The 16,077-nt window shown below is 41.1% G+C and overlaps 1 protein-coding gene across 2 annotated transcripts in view; it reads left to right on the forward strand.

Moving 5' to 3' along the window:
• The window catches only part of prkci (protein kinase C, iota), a 129,888-nt gene that overhangs the window by 64,568 nt on the left and 49,243 nt on the right, over positions 1–16,077 (forward strand). For both annotated transcript variants that reach the window (XM_072254916.1, XM_072254917.1), the window contains 4 exons: positions 1,738–1,823; positions 4,323–4,454; positions 9,175–9,219; positions 9,325–9,370. In XM_072254916.1, coding sequence (XP_072111017.1) covers positions 1,738–1,823; positions 4,323–4,454; positions 9,175–9,219; positions 9,325–9,370 — 309 coding nt within the window. The remainder of the gene's footprint in view (positions 1–1,737; positions 1,824–4,322; positions 4,455–9,174; positions 9,220–9,324; positions 9,371–16,077) is intronic.

Below are 16,077 nucleotides of genomic sequence, written 5' to 3' on the forward strand. Positions count from 1 at the left end.
ACTGAAAGATCACGAAAATACCCATGAACCACTTAATTTGACACAGGAGGTTCCTAATAAAATGATCACTGAGTGTATTTGTGAACTGAGACTGTAACTTTTTTCTATTAAATTGTATCTCATCTGCCGTAACTTCATTCTTAATACTATTTGGTTTGAGGAACTGTCTGCACTTTAGTGTTGAGAATCTGAGTTCTGCATATGAAATCTGATAACATTTTGCTTCTGTGGCCATGAAACTTGGAATTGTTGCCACAATCATTCAATCCATCTGGCATGGACTTCATTTTCTAAACATTCGACTGCATCTTGAATGATGGCAAAACTGCATTGCCCATAATGCCATGCAGAGTCTATCATTTTATTATAGAGTTTTCCCTTGGTATAGGATTTAATTTACCTTTAACTAATTTGAAGCTGTACTTGTCACATGCCCTGCAAGGTTTACCTTTCCTACACTGTTAACTTTTCGCCTCTAATGCTGAAACATTGAGGTGATATCAGGTTTTCCACAAATTCTAGGTTATTCTTGAGAGGGTGGAAAAGGATGCCTCCCATCCGTCCCATAATTACTGTGACCCCATAACATCTGGCAAGTGGTACCGTAGCATTAGGACAAGTGCTATTAGGACAACTGCCACAACCCTGGTCTCATCACTTGTGAAGCACCAGCAGCATTATGCTGTCTACTTTTTAACTTGTATTGTAAATCCACCTATTGCTAAATGGCAATTTTCTGCAATATATTTTATCATTTGTTAATTTATTTGTAGTAATATTACTTTGTGTATGAGTTATATGTATTGTGTTGTGTCTGGAGGAACATTATTTTGTTTGGTGTTATACATTTATATGGTGGAATGTCAATGAATTGAATTTGAAAAATGAGGGAAGTGGAGTTGAGGGAAGAGTGGAAGTACCTTCTAAGACCCTCAACACGGAAAAGTCTGTTCTTGCCGTAGCATGCTATTATGTTTCAAAATGAGTACTTCATTTTCCCAGCAGGAAGTTTAATTTGCTGCAACAGCAAGATGCTGCAGGAACTCAGTTGTCCATGGAGGGAAATTGACAGTCGACATTTTGGATTCAAGTTCAAATTCATTGTCATTCAACTATACCCATGTATAAAGCTGAACAGAACAGCTTTCCCCTGAGACCAAGTTGCAAAACACACTGCATACGTCACACACACAAAATAATATTAACACAGATAATAAAAATATTTTGTAGGTATACAAATTGACATAAAGAGCATATACAACATATACAACCGTATACTGCCTCTGGTGCTGTCGTAAATAATGTGTATTTGTGGTAACCGGGTATTCAGGAGTCTCAGCCTGGGGTGAAGAAGCTGTTACCCAGCCTAACAGTTCTTGTTTTTATACTCAGTATCTTCTACTTGATGCTAGGAGGTCAAGGAGATTGTTGGAAAGATGGGAGGGGTCCTTGGCAAAGCTGAGGGCTCTGCCAATGCAGTCTTCACAATCATTGCAGGGTCTTGTGGTCAGGTGCCTTGCAATTCCCATACCAAGTACTGATACAGCTGGTCTGGACTCTTGAAGATGCTCTGGTACAATGTGTTCGGAATGGGGATGGGAAACCTAATCACCTCTATCTCCTCAGAAATGGAGATGTTACTGAGCTTTCTTGACTAAAGTGGTGGGTTAAGACCATTGTCCAGTGTAAATTATACTTGGGCCAACAAAAACTTTAATTTTTTTGCATCATTTTCAGAATCGATATACAGACGAGGTGCTCGTCGCTGGAGAAAGCTGTACTGTGTAAATGGACATACTTTCCAAGCCAAAAGATTCAACAGAGTGAGAATTACTGATATCTCATTTTAAAGTGTCCCCATCAAGCTCAGAGATGGGGAATGTTAACAATTTCCCCCCACTTTAATACCTATTTCATCTTGATGATCAAGATGTAACCTGGATTACAACTGGTGTGAGTTGGTGAAAGGTTTAACAGAATCCTATTTACAAGTGGTAAATGCAGTGGCCAGTCTCACTCTTTGAATCAGTGTTAAAACAGAGCATACATTAAAGCTAAGCTTGCTAGAGCTAATGGAGGAAGCCTTTTAACTAGTTTATTTGTGAAACTGGTAAGGCAGCATCTATGGAAATGAATAAACAGTCAATGTTTCGGACTGAGACCCTTCTTTAGGACTGGAAAGGAAGGGGGAAGCTGCCAGAATAAAAAGGTGGAGAGAGGGTAAGGTGTACAAGCTGGAAGGTGACAGTTGAAGCCCAGTGAGTGGGAAAGGTAAAGGGTGAAGAAGGAATCTGATAGGAGAGGAGGGTAGACTATGTGAGAAAGGGAAGAAGGAGGGGCACCACAGGGTTGTGATGGGCAGCTGATGAGAAGAGGTAAAAGGCCAGAATGGAGAATGGAAGGGGGGGGGGGGCGGTTGGGAGAAATTACCAGAAATAGAAATCGATGCTCATGCCATCAGGTTGGAGGCTCCCTAAAAGGAAAGTGTGGTGATGCTCCTCCACCCTGAGAGTGGACCTCCTCTTGGCAAAAGAAGAAGCCATGGATCAACATGTTGGAACAGGAATAGGGATAGGAATTAAAATGCTTGGCTAGTGGGTATTTCCTTTTTTGGTGGATGAAGTGTAAGTGCTTGACAAAACAGTACCACAATTTACGTTGGGTCTCATCAATGTAAAGGAGACAGCATCAGGAGCACTAAACAGAATTGCAGGTGAAGTATTGCTTCATCTGAAAGGACTGTTTGGGGCTCCGAGCGGATGTGAGGGAGGAGGTGAATGGGCAGGTGTAGCATTACACATAGAAGTTGCTAGTGAATGCAGCACGCCAAGCAGCATCTCTAGGAAGAGGTAGAGTTGACGTTTCGGGCCGAGACCCTTCGTCAGGACTGAAATGTCGACTGTACCTCTTCCTAGAGATGTTGCCTGGCCTGCTGCGTTCACCAGCAACTTTTATGTGTGTTGTTTGAAACTCCAGCATCTGCAGATTTCCTCGTGTCTGAGGTGTAGCATTACTATCACTTGCAGGGACATGTGCCAGGTGGGAGATTGGGGGGGGGGATAGGGACGAATGGACAAGGGGATCACAGAGGGAGCGATCCCTATAAAAAGCAGAGAGTGGGAGGGGAGGTAAAGATGTGTTTGATGGTTGGGATCCTGTTGAAGATGTCGGATAGGTTAACATATGAGGAATATTTGATGACTCTGAGCCTTTACTTGCTGGGGTTGAGGAAAATGAAGGGGATCTCTTTGAAACCTATTGAATCTTGAATGCCGAGTCAGAGGGGACTTGAGCGAATGTTTCCTGTATTGGGGACTCTTGGACCAGAGGGCACAGCCTTAGAATCAAGAGGCATCCCTTCAGAATAGATGTGGAATTTTTTTAGCTGGAGGGTGGTGAATCCGTGGAATTTATGGCCACAGATGGTCGTGGAGACAAGTCATTGGGTATATTTAAAGCAGAGGTTGTTCTGGTCTAATAAAGATCCTAAGACATAGGAGCAGAATTAGGTCATTCAGCCCATCATGTCTGCTCACCATTAGTAAGTGTCTTAATGGGTGCAGGGAGAAGGCAGGAGAATGGGTTGAGTGGGATAATAAATCAGCCAGGATGGAATGGTGGAGCATTCTCAATAGGCTGAATGGCCTAATCTGCTCTTGTGTCTTAAGGTCTTAGAGTCTTAATTCATTATAATACTTGGCCAGATCCTGAGTTGATATAGGATTGTATTTCAACGATTTTCAATAAATATTTTCTTAGATTTTGACCAGGCACTTAGAGATAAATTCTTGCCTTACTTTCTCTAGAGGGGTCAGTTAAGTGTATTGATTCAGGCGCGAGTATGTAGGGTTTTAAGAGCACCGAAAATATTAATGCAGGCTTCATTGTTTTATATCTTGCCACTGAGGTGCACTGATACAAAGTAAAGTATTAAAATCAAATGAAAATTAAAAAATGCATTTGTTAAAAATCTGAAAAGCAAGAAATTGCTGGAAACGCTCAGTAGATAAGGCAGCATCTGTAGAGAGAAATAGAAAAACTATTCCATTGAATACAGGAGAAAGGTGTAAATTAGGTGGACAGTTACCCATCCATAATAAAAGAGAGTGGAATGTGTTCAGGAGAAGGCTAAGTTAAGTATTTATTTGATTGAAATATTTGATTTTTAAAATAAAAATTTACCTCATTCAACACTCGAGCAATGATTGTGTTTTCCACCAGTGAAGATAAGTTTTGAAATTAATTTGGGTTTTCAGCTATAATTTTTTAAATGTTATTAATAATATAGTAACCAATGTGCCCTTTCATTTCCCTCCCTTTAGCGTGCACATTGTGCATTTTGTACTGATCGGATCTGGGGCCTAGGTCGTCAGGGCTATAAATGCATCAACTGTAAGCTTCTGGTCCATAAGAAATGTCACAAGCTGGTCACAATTGAATGTGGACGTCACACTGTAAGTCTTTTTATCCTTTTAAATATATTTTCAAATTTTAACTGAACTCCTGTTTGTTCATGGAGAGGAAAGTGGCTCAAATTAAAATGGCCACTCATTCAGGTAATCTTGATTTGGCAAGAAGCGCATTGCTTCACAGGCTGCAGGATCTGTTTTATGCAAAAGCTTTGTAGATTGTTATGAATCAGCAATTAATGGAAGATGCTGCATGAGGTGTCTAACATCAGAGTAACATACTGTACAAAATGCTGGAGTAACTTAGAAGATCAGGCAGCATCAATAGCAAGGATTAAACAGTCTACAGGTCCTGATGAAGACTTGTGATCTGAAATATTCCTTTATTCCTTTCCAAAGATGCTGACTGACCTGTTGAGTTCTTCCAGCATTTTGCATGTTACTTTGGATTTTCAGCATCTGTAGAATTTTTTGTGTTTGTGCCCAACAGCAGTTGATTTTATTTGCTTGTTACCATTGTTCTTAAGTATGACACCAAATGAAAATATTTAAATCAAATTGGAATTTTAAAAACTTTAAAGCATTCCCATTGATTTCACGAGAATCGTTTTCTGTGGATAAAAGCCATGTTTTGAAGCAAACTATATTCCAGCTCATGATAGCTGTAAATTATAAACACAAGAGACTGTGCAGATGCTGGATATTCAGAGTAACACATATAAAATGATGCAAGCATTTCACAAAGAACAACCTTTATACAGGTGCTGTGCCCAAAATGTGAAGCAATTTTCAGATGAGTGTCAGTATTTTTATTCTCCTGTTTATCTTTGTTTTCATTTATTTTCATGGCTGCTCTCACTCTATCAGATTACATGATAATGAAGTGGCTGCAACTAGACATAAATTATTGCAGACATATTTTTCTGTATGGATAGTTCATTTACTGGTGCCAGTGATTGTGACAAGTCTCTTTGTTTAATTGTATATTAAAATATTCGTTTTTGATAGAGACATTTCTTTTGGAATTTCTTTAGCCAGATGGTGAAATCTGTGAAATTCATTACCACAGAGGGCTGTGGAGGTCAAGTCATTGAGTATATTTTAAGTGGAAGTTAGGAGGATGGTGTTCAGAGGGATAATAAATCGGCAATGATGGAGCAGACTCCATCATGGCTGATTTAGACAATAAGACATAGGAGCAGGATTGGGCCATTCAGCCCATTAAGTCTGCTCCCGCCATTCCATCATGGCTGATCCCGGATCCCACTCAACTCAATTCACCAACCTTCTTGCCACATCCTTTGATGCCTCGACCGATCAGGAGACGATCAACTTCCGCCTTAAATATACCCACGGACTTGGCCTCCCCCACAGACTGTGGCAGAACATTCCACGGTTCACCATTCTCTGGCTTAAAAAAAAATCCTCCTCACCTCTATTCTAAAAGGTCACCCCTCGGTTTTGAGGCTGTGCCCTTTGGATACCCCCACTATAGGAAACATCTTCTCCATATCCACCCTATCTAGTCTTTTCAGGATTCGGTAGGTTTCAATGAGATTTTCCTCCCCCCCCCCCACATTCTTCTAAATTCCAGTAAGTACAGGCCCAAAGTGGCCCAATGCTCCTCATATGTTAACCTCTTCATTCCTGGAATAATCCTCGTGAACTTCCCCTGGACTCTCTCCAATGACAACACATCCTTTCTGAGATATGGGGCCCAAAACTGTTTATTATCCCTTTCAAACCCAAGCTGTAAGACAAGGGTTCGATTCTTGCCACTGCCTGTTTGTATGTTCTCCCTGCAACTACGTGGGTTTCTTCCTCATGCCTCGGTTTCCCTTCACATTTCAAAGATGTATGGTTAGGAGTAGTAAGTTGTGGGCATGCTATGTCGGTGCCAGAAGTGTGTTGACACATGCGAGCTGCCTCGCCAATTTGATTTGCCACAAGCGACACGTTTCTCTGTAATTTTTTATCTTTAAGTGGTCAAATTGTAGTTACTGTTTCTGTTGGTTAGTCCTCATTGCAGACTTGTATTGAGTCATAGAGAAGTACAGCACAGAAATAGGCCCTTCAGCCCATCTAGTCCATGCCAAAACTACTTAAACTGGCTACTCCCACCAACCTGCACCAAGACCATAACCTTCCACATTCCTACTATCCATGTACCTACAGTATGCAAACTTCTCTTAAACAATGAAATCAAGCTTGCATGCAGCACTTGTTTTGGCAGCTCATTCCACACTCTCGTGATCCTCTGGGTGAAGAAGTTTTCCCTCATGTTCCTCTTAAACTTCTCACCTTTCACGCTTAACCCATGATCTCTGGTTGTCATCCTACCCAACCTCAGTGGAAAAAGCCTCTTTGATACTCCTCATAATTTTGTATACCTCTATCAGGTCTCCCTTTGAACTTCTACATTCTCAGCGATTAAAGTCTTAATCTTTTCAATCTTTCCTCCAGACCCAGCAACATCCTTGTAAATTTCCTCTGCACTCTTTCAACCTTGTATACATCTTTTCTGTAGTTAAATAACCAAAACTGCACACAATACTCCAAATTAGGCCTCACCAATGTCTTGTACGACTTCAACATAACATCCCATCTTCTGTACTCAATACATTGATTTACGAAGGCCAATGTGCCAACAGCTTTCAATGACCCTATCTGCCTTTGACATCACTTTCAATGAATTTGCGGATCTGTAATCTCAGATTCCTTTGTTCTATTACGTTCCTCAGTGCCCTGGTTGGTCTTACCAAAGTCCAAAACCTCGAACTTTTCTGCATTAAATTCCATCTACTATTTTTCAGCCCATTTATCCAGCTGATGCAGATCCCTCTGCAACCCGTATTAGCTTTCCTTGCTGTTCACTACACCCCCAATCTTGGTGTCATCCACGAATTTGCTGATCCAGTTAATCACATTGTCATCCAGACAAACAACAACAGATCCAGCGCCCATCCCTGCAGCACACCATGAGTTACAGGCCTCCCGTCAGAGAGGCAACCCTCTACTACCACTCCCTGGCTTCTCCCATGCGACTAATATCTAATCCAATTTACTACCTTATCCTGAATGCTGAGCGACTGAACCTTCTTGAACAGCCTCCCATGCAGGACCTTGTCAGAGAAATGTATACAATATACATCTCAAAATTCTTTTTCTTCACAAACATCCACAAAAACAGTGCCCCAAAGAATGAATGACAGTTAAACATTAGAATCCCAAAGCCCCCCCCCCCCACAGCTACCCCTTCCCACTCAAGCAGCAGCAGCAAGGCAAGGACCCCCCTCCACCAGCAAAATAGTATTGGCGCCCCCCCCCCCACCGAGCGCTTAAGCGTGCAGCCAATCATCAATAAAAACACAAGCTTGCAGTACCCCGAAGACTACTTGTTCATCTAGTAATTCAACATACCACAGGCTCTCTCTCTCCCCCTAATAAGGGAAAAACAGATCTCCCCTTTACACAGCCAGAGGGCTCGGGTCTCTGGACACACAGCCCACTGCAGCTAACCCACTGCTCCCGATGTTCCGTGTTCTCCCGTGATGTCTCAGTCAGCCTAATCTCTTTTTTAAAGTGGCAGTTAAAATTAACAAGTGATCTTTATTTAGCTGTAAAGGAGTGTCCCTAATTATACAGACCACTGTGCAGATGGTAGGATATGACAGGATTGCATTCGCTTTGATGCATTGTTGCCTGTCACCCCACAGATTATGCATAATCCCATTTTGCATGCAAAAAGTAAATTTCTGCAAAGTTGTTGCCATTCTGGCAGGAGAATGAGGTTCAGAAGGATAATGGTGAAGCAGATTCTATGGGCCAAATGGCCTAATTCTGCTCCTGTCTTGTGCCATTTCTCATTACTTACAGGAAAGGAACTAAAATACTGGAAGAAAAACAAGTGCAGAAAACTTGCTAGAATTCTTTTGGCCTTTTGGGAGACGCACACTGCTTTACTTTCAAGAAAATGTTATATCCTTGTGGTTTCCTAAAACTGTAATATAGTTGTAACTGAAAATGAATAATATTGATCTGAATCGGGTCTTTACTGGCAGAGATTTTAGTGGAAGATAGGTAGGTACTATCTATAGGTACTGAATTTTCCAAAACATACAAAATGCTGGAGGAACTCAGGTCAGGCAGCATATATGGAGACTACTAAAGAGCTGTGTTTCAGGCTGAGACCCTTCACAGGTCCTGATGAAGGGTCTTAGCCTGAAACATCTCTTTATTCCTCTCCATAGATGCTGTTTGACTTGAATTCCTCCAGCATTTTTGTGTGTGTTAACACTGAATTTTCCAATTAACTGCTCTGGGATTATAAAGCAGAAAATTATGGCTAAAATTTTTAAAGCAAGCAAGCAACCTTTAGTGATGTCACCTTCACATATTTAAAATTGTGATATTGACAAAACTTCTTCCATTCTATAACGTTGAAAATGGTAGAATAACCCCTGGTGAGAATCAGTTCTAAACAAACAAAGTAATCTCTAAAATGACTGCACTGAGGAGAATTATTGATTGATACAGTTCTCTCTGGCCATTCCAAATCTTCAAAGTTTATGGTCAAAATTGGCATCATTAATTTATTTGTGTTAACATTACTTTGTGTTGTGTGTGAGTTTATATGTACTCTGTTGTGCACCTTTATCTGGAGGAATGTTGTTTTGTTTGGCAGTACGTTGAATGGCAATAAACTTGAACTTGATCTCAAGCTTTCTGTTTAAAAGAAATTGCATACCTATGCTTTGTTTTACAGATAAGCTCACATCCTCCTCATTATCCTTGGGGCAGTGGTGATCAGGTAAGAATGAATCTTTCAGGATGTTAAATTACTGCTGCAAACTTTATTGCTAGTGATATGAATTTGCATGATGCTTCATGGATGGTCTTAATGTCTGTGCTTTAGGATCACATGATTCCAAGTACAGAGAATGCAGAAAACATCGTACCAGGTAAGGAAGATTTGTAGTTGTAAGTGAATGCTTTAACCTCATTTTGCCTTTGATATCGTAGACATAGACATGGAATAGTACAGCACAGTACAGGCCCTTCAGCCCACAATGTTGTGCTGACCCTCAAACCCTACCTCCCATATAACACCCCACCTTAAATTCCTCCATATACCTGTCTAGTAGTCTCTTAAATTTCACTAGTGTATCTGCCTCCACCACCAACCACTCTCTGAGTAAAAAAACCTTCCTCTAATATCCCCCTTGAATTTCCCACCCCTTACCTTAAAGCCATGTCCTCTTGTATTGAGCAGTGGTGCCCTGGGAAAGAGGCGCTGGCTGTCCACTCTATCTATTCCTCTTAATATCTTGTATACCTCTATCATGTCTCCTCTCATCCTCCTTCTCTCCAGATAGTAAAGCCCTAGCTCCCTTAGTCTCTGATCATAATGCATACTCTCTAAACCAGGCATCATCCTGGTAAATCTCCTTTGTACCCTTTACAATGCTTCCACATCCTTTCTATAGTGAGGCGACCAGAACTGGACACAGTACTCCAAGTGTGGCCTAGCCAGAGTTTTATAGAGCTGCAACATTACCCCGCGACTCTTAAACTCTATCCCTCGACTTATGAAAGCCAACACTTCGTAAGCTTTCTTAACTACTCTATCTAACTGTGAGGCAACTTTCAGGGATCTGGGGACATGTACCCCCAGATCCCTCTGCTCCTCCACACTTTCGAGTATCCTGCCATTTACTTTGTGCTCTGCCTTGGAGTTTGTCCTTCCAACATGTATCACCTCACACTTCTCCAGGTTGAACTCCATCTGCCACTTCTCAGCCCACTTCTGCATCCTGTCAATGTCTCTCTGCAATGTTCGACAACCCTCTACACTACCTACAACACCAATCTTTGCGTCATCTGCAAACTTGCCAGCCTACCCTTCTACCCCCACATCCAGGTCGTTAATAAAAATCACGAAAAGTAGAGGTCCCAGAACTGATTCTTGTGGGACACCACTAGTCACAACCCTCCAATCCGAATGTACTCCCTCCACCATGACCCTCTGCCTTCTGCAGGCAAGCCAATTGAATTTTCTTGAGTTCATTGAGTAGATAGATTTTGGAATTTATTTGAGTTGCTTGTTTCCACCATCTTCCTCTCTTTTCTTTGAAAGCTCTCCTTTAATTGATCTGTTATTAGGAAAACTGGAAAGGTGAGTGACAGAAGGCTGCATGGTGCAGATGGTTGTTGCAAGTAAACTCAGTTCAGCCCTTGAATGACTTTCTGACTTTGCCACCTTGGCCATGCTGTCTTATCAATGCTGCCATTAGGCAGGAGGTTAGCTCCCACAACACCAGGTTCAAGAACAATTGTTGCTCTTCAATCGTCAGTCTCCTTTATCAGCGTGCATAACCTCACGAACTTCCAACATTGAACTGATTCTGTAACATATGGATTCATTTTCATGGGCTCTACAACTCATGTTCTCGATATTGTTTATTTACTATTTATTATTTGTTTGTATTTGGATTTTCTTTTGCACATTGGTTGTTTGTTGGTCTTTGTGTAGTTTTTCATTGATTCTATTGTATTTTCTTGTTCTGTAAATGTCTACAAGAAAATCAGTCTCAGAGTAGTATATGGTAATCTCAGTAGTATATGGTGACATGTACATACTTGAATAATAAATTTACTTTGAGCTTTGAGCTGTTGATAGAAGGAAGGAGAGAGTCTAGCTGGGTCTCCCTGCTGTCTCACCCCTCTTCCACATAGAACGCAATGCAGTTGAGGCTAACAGCATCAACTAAAGAGAAAATGCACACATTTGTAAAGCATCTTTTTATCCATCTGTGACATATGCAAGTACTTTAGAGTCAGTTTATACATCTGAATACTTAAAGGGCACTTGGACAGGTACAGGGATAGGAGAGGTTTAGAGAGATGTGCAGGCAGACATGGCTAGTTTCGATGGGAATTTTGGGCTGAAAGGCCTGTTTCAGTGATGCATAGCTCTAAACATTGTCACTGGAGGATAAGTCAATGAAACGAGTAGGAAAAACAAGTAACTCTGTTTTAAGTTGCAGAGAGATGAGAAATTATTGAAGATCTCAGAGGCTGTGGCCATGTTGGCTGATCAGTTCTGAAACAGGAAAAGGCCATTTACCTGAAATTGTTGAATTCAGTATTGAGTGCTGAGGATTGCACCACACTGAGATAGATGATGAGGTACCCTTCCTTGAGCTTGTTGAAACCAAAGGAGACCAAAGATGGAGAGCTGAGAATGAGATGGAGAACTGAAGATACAGATTGCTTGCAGAGAGGTATTCTTCAAAACTTATCCAGTCTGTCTTTTTTTTTCTCCATAGAGATGAAACTATGTTGTGAGCTTCCAAGGAAGAGCATTTATGTCCTTAGAAGATGATGGGAAAGGTGAAAGGATGAGAGTTGATTCTCCCTTATTTGCAAGGGAAAGGGAATGACTGGTAGAAAAGAGAATTGACCAGGAGTAGCATGACTCGATATTGAATAGATTCTTAATTTCCTGCATTTCTAATCTCATCTCACAGCCAGAACAAGGATTGTTCCTTTTATTTTTCTCAGTTTCCATTTCATCAGCCACTACATTCCAGGATGATCCTTTAAAATTCCTGCCATATTAAGACTCCACCATTCAGCATTCTGAGGGAGCTATTCATTCTGCAGCTCTTGTTTGCTCCTCTTTCAACTGAACTGACCAATTGTGGCCTTGATTCAATATTGAATTTATCAATTTCAGGAAACCAGCCTTCCTGCTTGTGTCAGCTCTGATGAAAGCTCATCTACCTTGTATCTCAATCCTTTGGAGAGAGAGAAAAAGCTGAAGTAGTGTTTCCAGTATTGGTATTCCCAGCAGTAATTTTACTTTGCTTCTTTTGGATCCCATGTGTTCTTTTTTCTCTCTCAAACTGTTGCACTGAAAGAAATTGTTACCCGCAAGATAAATTAACTATTTCCTTCTCCCTTCTCCCGCCCCCCAGATATAACCTGACTTGCTGAGCATTCCTAGAATTTTGTTTGTTTTTAGTTCTTTTTTTTTGCTTAATTTCCATAATTATGAATTGTTTTTTAAAAATTAAGGAAGAATAAAAGCTCAAACTAAGTGGGAAGGATGTTGCGGGGGCTTGAGGACCTGAGTTATAGGGACAGGTTGAATAGAATAGAATATAGAACAGTACAGCACAGGAACAAGGGCTGTTAATTGTGCCGAATAAATTAAATGGTTAACTAAACTAATCTCTTCTGCCTACACAATGTCCATATCCTTCCACATTCCTCTTATTCATGTGTCTGTCTAAATGTCGCTTAAAACCCCCAATGTTTCTGCCTCTACCACCAGCCCAGACAGTGCGTTCCAGGCACCCACCACTCTGTGTATATTCACATCTCCTTTGAAATTAACCCCTCTCAGCTTAAATGCATGCCTCCTGGTATTAGAAAAAGTTCAAAAGTCAAAAATTAAATTTCATTATCAGAATAGACGTATGTCACCACATACAACCCTGAGGTTCATTTTCCTGTGGGCATACTCAGTAAATCTATAAAACAGAAACTACAACAGACATTTCAACCCTGAGAAAAGGTTACTTACTGCCTACCCTATGCCTCTCATAATCTTATAAACATCTATCAGATCTTCCCTCAGTCTCTGCCACTTGAGATAAAGCAACTCAAGTATGTCTAACCACAAAATACTCTGCAGGTGCTGGGGTCAAAGCAACACTCACAACAAGCTGGAGGAACTCAGCAGGTCGGGCAGCGTCCATGGAAATGATCAGTCAACATTTCGGGCTGGAACCCTTGGCCAGGTTGCAGGGTCCTGACGAAGGGTTCCGGCCTGAAACGTTCACTGATTGTTTCCACGGATGCTGCCCGACCTGCTGAGTTCCTCCAGTGTGTTGTGAGTGTTGCTTCAAGTATGTCTAACCTCTCATTGTAGCACGTACCCGCCAATCCAGGCAACATCCTGGTAAACCTCTGTTGCACCCTCTCCAAAGTCTTAACACCTTTCCTATAATGGTGTGACCAGAACTGTATCTGATACTCTAGATGTGGTCTAACTAGAGCTTTAGTTAGGACTTTATTAGGTTACACACAAAAAATGCTGGTGGAACGCAGCAGGCCAGGCAGCATCTATAGGAAGAAGTACAGTCAATGTTTCGGGCCGAAACCCTTCGTCAGGAGTTTATTCCCTGGATTGTAGGAGAATGAGGGGAGGTCTTATAGAGGCGTAGAAATTAAGAGGTATAGATAGGGTAAATGCATATATTGAAGTTAGATGAGACTAAAATCGGGTCATATGAAAGGTGACATTTTAAGGGGAATCTAAACGAGAACTTCTTCACAGAAGGTGGTGAGAGTGTGGAATGAGCTGCCAGTGGGAGTGGTAAATGTGGATTCGATTGCAACTTTTCAGAGAAATCTAGTTAGGTATATGGATGGGAGGGGTATGGAGGGCTATGGTCCAGGTTGCAGGTCAGTGAGATTAGAATAACAGTTGGGCACAGACCAGATAGGCCAAAGGGCATACTTCAGTGCTTAGCGCTCTCTCACTATGACTCCATGATTTTGTTGGGTAGGATATGTTACCAAATGTAATATGATATTTTAAGTAAAGATTTGAGCCACACGTAGATAAATTGCCTTTGGATGAGCACAGCTTTGATCTGCTTAAATGCAGCTCTGAATTTTAACAAAATAGTTTATTCAATATTACGGTAATATTCCTGATTATAGTAGCTTGGTAGACCAATGTGCTGGTATTCTCAATTCACTAACTGACCACTTAAGAAACTGGTTGAATGAGAAACAAAGCCTTTATATTTGAAATTGCTTACAAGCTGCGTATTAGATTTCTTGGAGTGAGCCAAATAGTGCATGTAATAGAAGATAATAAGCTTTTAAGTGTACATTCAACCTTGACAAGGATAGGTTATATGAGTAGTGGAATTGAGGTGAACACTTTCTTTGTTCCTGTGAGACAGTGGAGTGGTAAAAGTAGCAGAGCAGGTATTTGATTAGGAAATGTGGTTTGCAGATTTAATTTTAATTTTTTTAATATGGGTACAGTTTTGATTATCCAGTATAGGACCATAAGACATAGAAGCAGAATTAGGCCTTTTGTTCCATTGTGTCTGCTCCACCATTCCATTATGGCTGATTTTTATCCCTCTCAACCCCATTAGAACCATAGAACATTATAGCAAAGAAACAGGCCTTTTGGCCCTTCTTGGCTGTGCTGGACCATTTTTCTGCCTGTCCCACTGACCTGCACCTGGGCCATATCCCTCCACGCACCTCTCATCCATGTACCTGTCCAAGTTTTTCTTAAATGTTAAAAGTGAGCCCGCATTTACCACCTCGTCTGGCAGCTCATTCCACACTCCCACCACTCTCTTGCCTTCTGTCTGTAACCTTTGATATCATTACTATTGTAGAACCTATCAATCTCTGCTTTAAATATGCCGAGTGACATGACCTTCACAGCCATCTTTAGCAATGAATTCCACAAATTCACCACACTCCCTGGCTGAAGAAATTTCTGCTTGTATCTGTTCTAAAGGGATGTCTTTCTATTCTGAGGCTGTACCCTCTCTGATCCTAGACTCCCCCACTATAGGAAATATCATAGTCATTGTCATACTTTATTGATCCCGGGGGAAATTGGTTTTTGTTACAGTTGCACCATAAATAATTAAATAGTAATATGTAAATTATGCCAGGAAATAAGTCCAGGACCAGCCTATTGGTTCAGGATGTCTGACCCTCCAAGGGAGGAGTTGTAAAGTTTGATTGCCACAGGCAGGAATGACTTCCTATGATGCTCTGTGCTTCATCTCGGTGGAATGAGTCTCTGGCTGAATGTACTCCTATGCCCAACCAGTACATTATGTAGTGGATGGGAGACATTGTCCAAGATGGCATGCAACTTGGACAGCATTCTCTCCACGTTCACTCTGTCTGGGCCTTTCAATGTTCAATAAATTTCAATGAGATCCTCCCTTATTCTTCTAAAATTCAGTGAGTTCAAGCCTAGAGGTAGAAAGCATAGGAATAATTGAGACTTGCATACACCCATGAATAGGCAGAGAAGGGATGGATATGGTCAGTGTGTGGGCAAGAGGGATTAGATTAACTGTAGCTGGTTTAATTAATTTGGCACAATGTTGTGGGCTGCAGGGCCTATTCTTGTACTGTTCTGTTTTCTAAGAAGCCAAAGCGGGCCATTCATCCTCTTGTGCCTGATCTGCCTTGTAATAAAATCATGGCTCTTGATCTTTCACCTTATAAACAGACAAAGACTAACAAACAATGAATGTGCAAAAGAAGATAAACTGTGAAAATATAAAATAATACTGAGACATAAGTTGTTAAAGAGTCCTTGAAAGTGTGTTGGTAGGTTGTGTAAACCCCATTTCCATTCATATTAGTGGTGATTGGAGTTATCCAGTTCAGGAGTCTGATACTGAAGGGTAATAAATGTTTCTGAAATAGTGGTGTGGGACTTGCTTCCTGCCTGATGATAGTAGTGAGAAGAGCAAATTGGCCTGGATGGTGGTACTGGTTTCCTCTCCAAAATATGGAGAGTCAATCTGATGAAGTTCAATTTCATGTATTATTTTTTCCTATTTTTGGCAGATGTTCTTCTAGGTGTCTGAAATTCTTTACT

Source organism: Mobula birostris, chromosome 4 (assembly GCF_030028105.1).
Source record: "Mobula birostris isolate sMobBir1 chromosome 4, sMobBir1.hap1, whole genome shotgun sequence".
NCBI classification, from domain to species: domain Eukaryota; kingdom Metazoa; phylum Chordata; class Chondrichthyes; order Myliobatiformes; family Myliobatidae; genus Mobula; species Mobula birostris.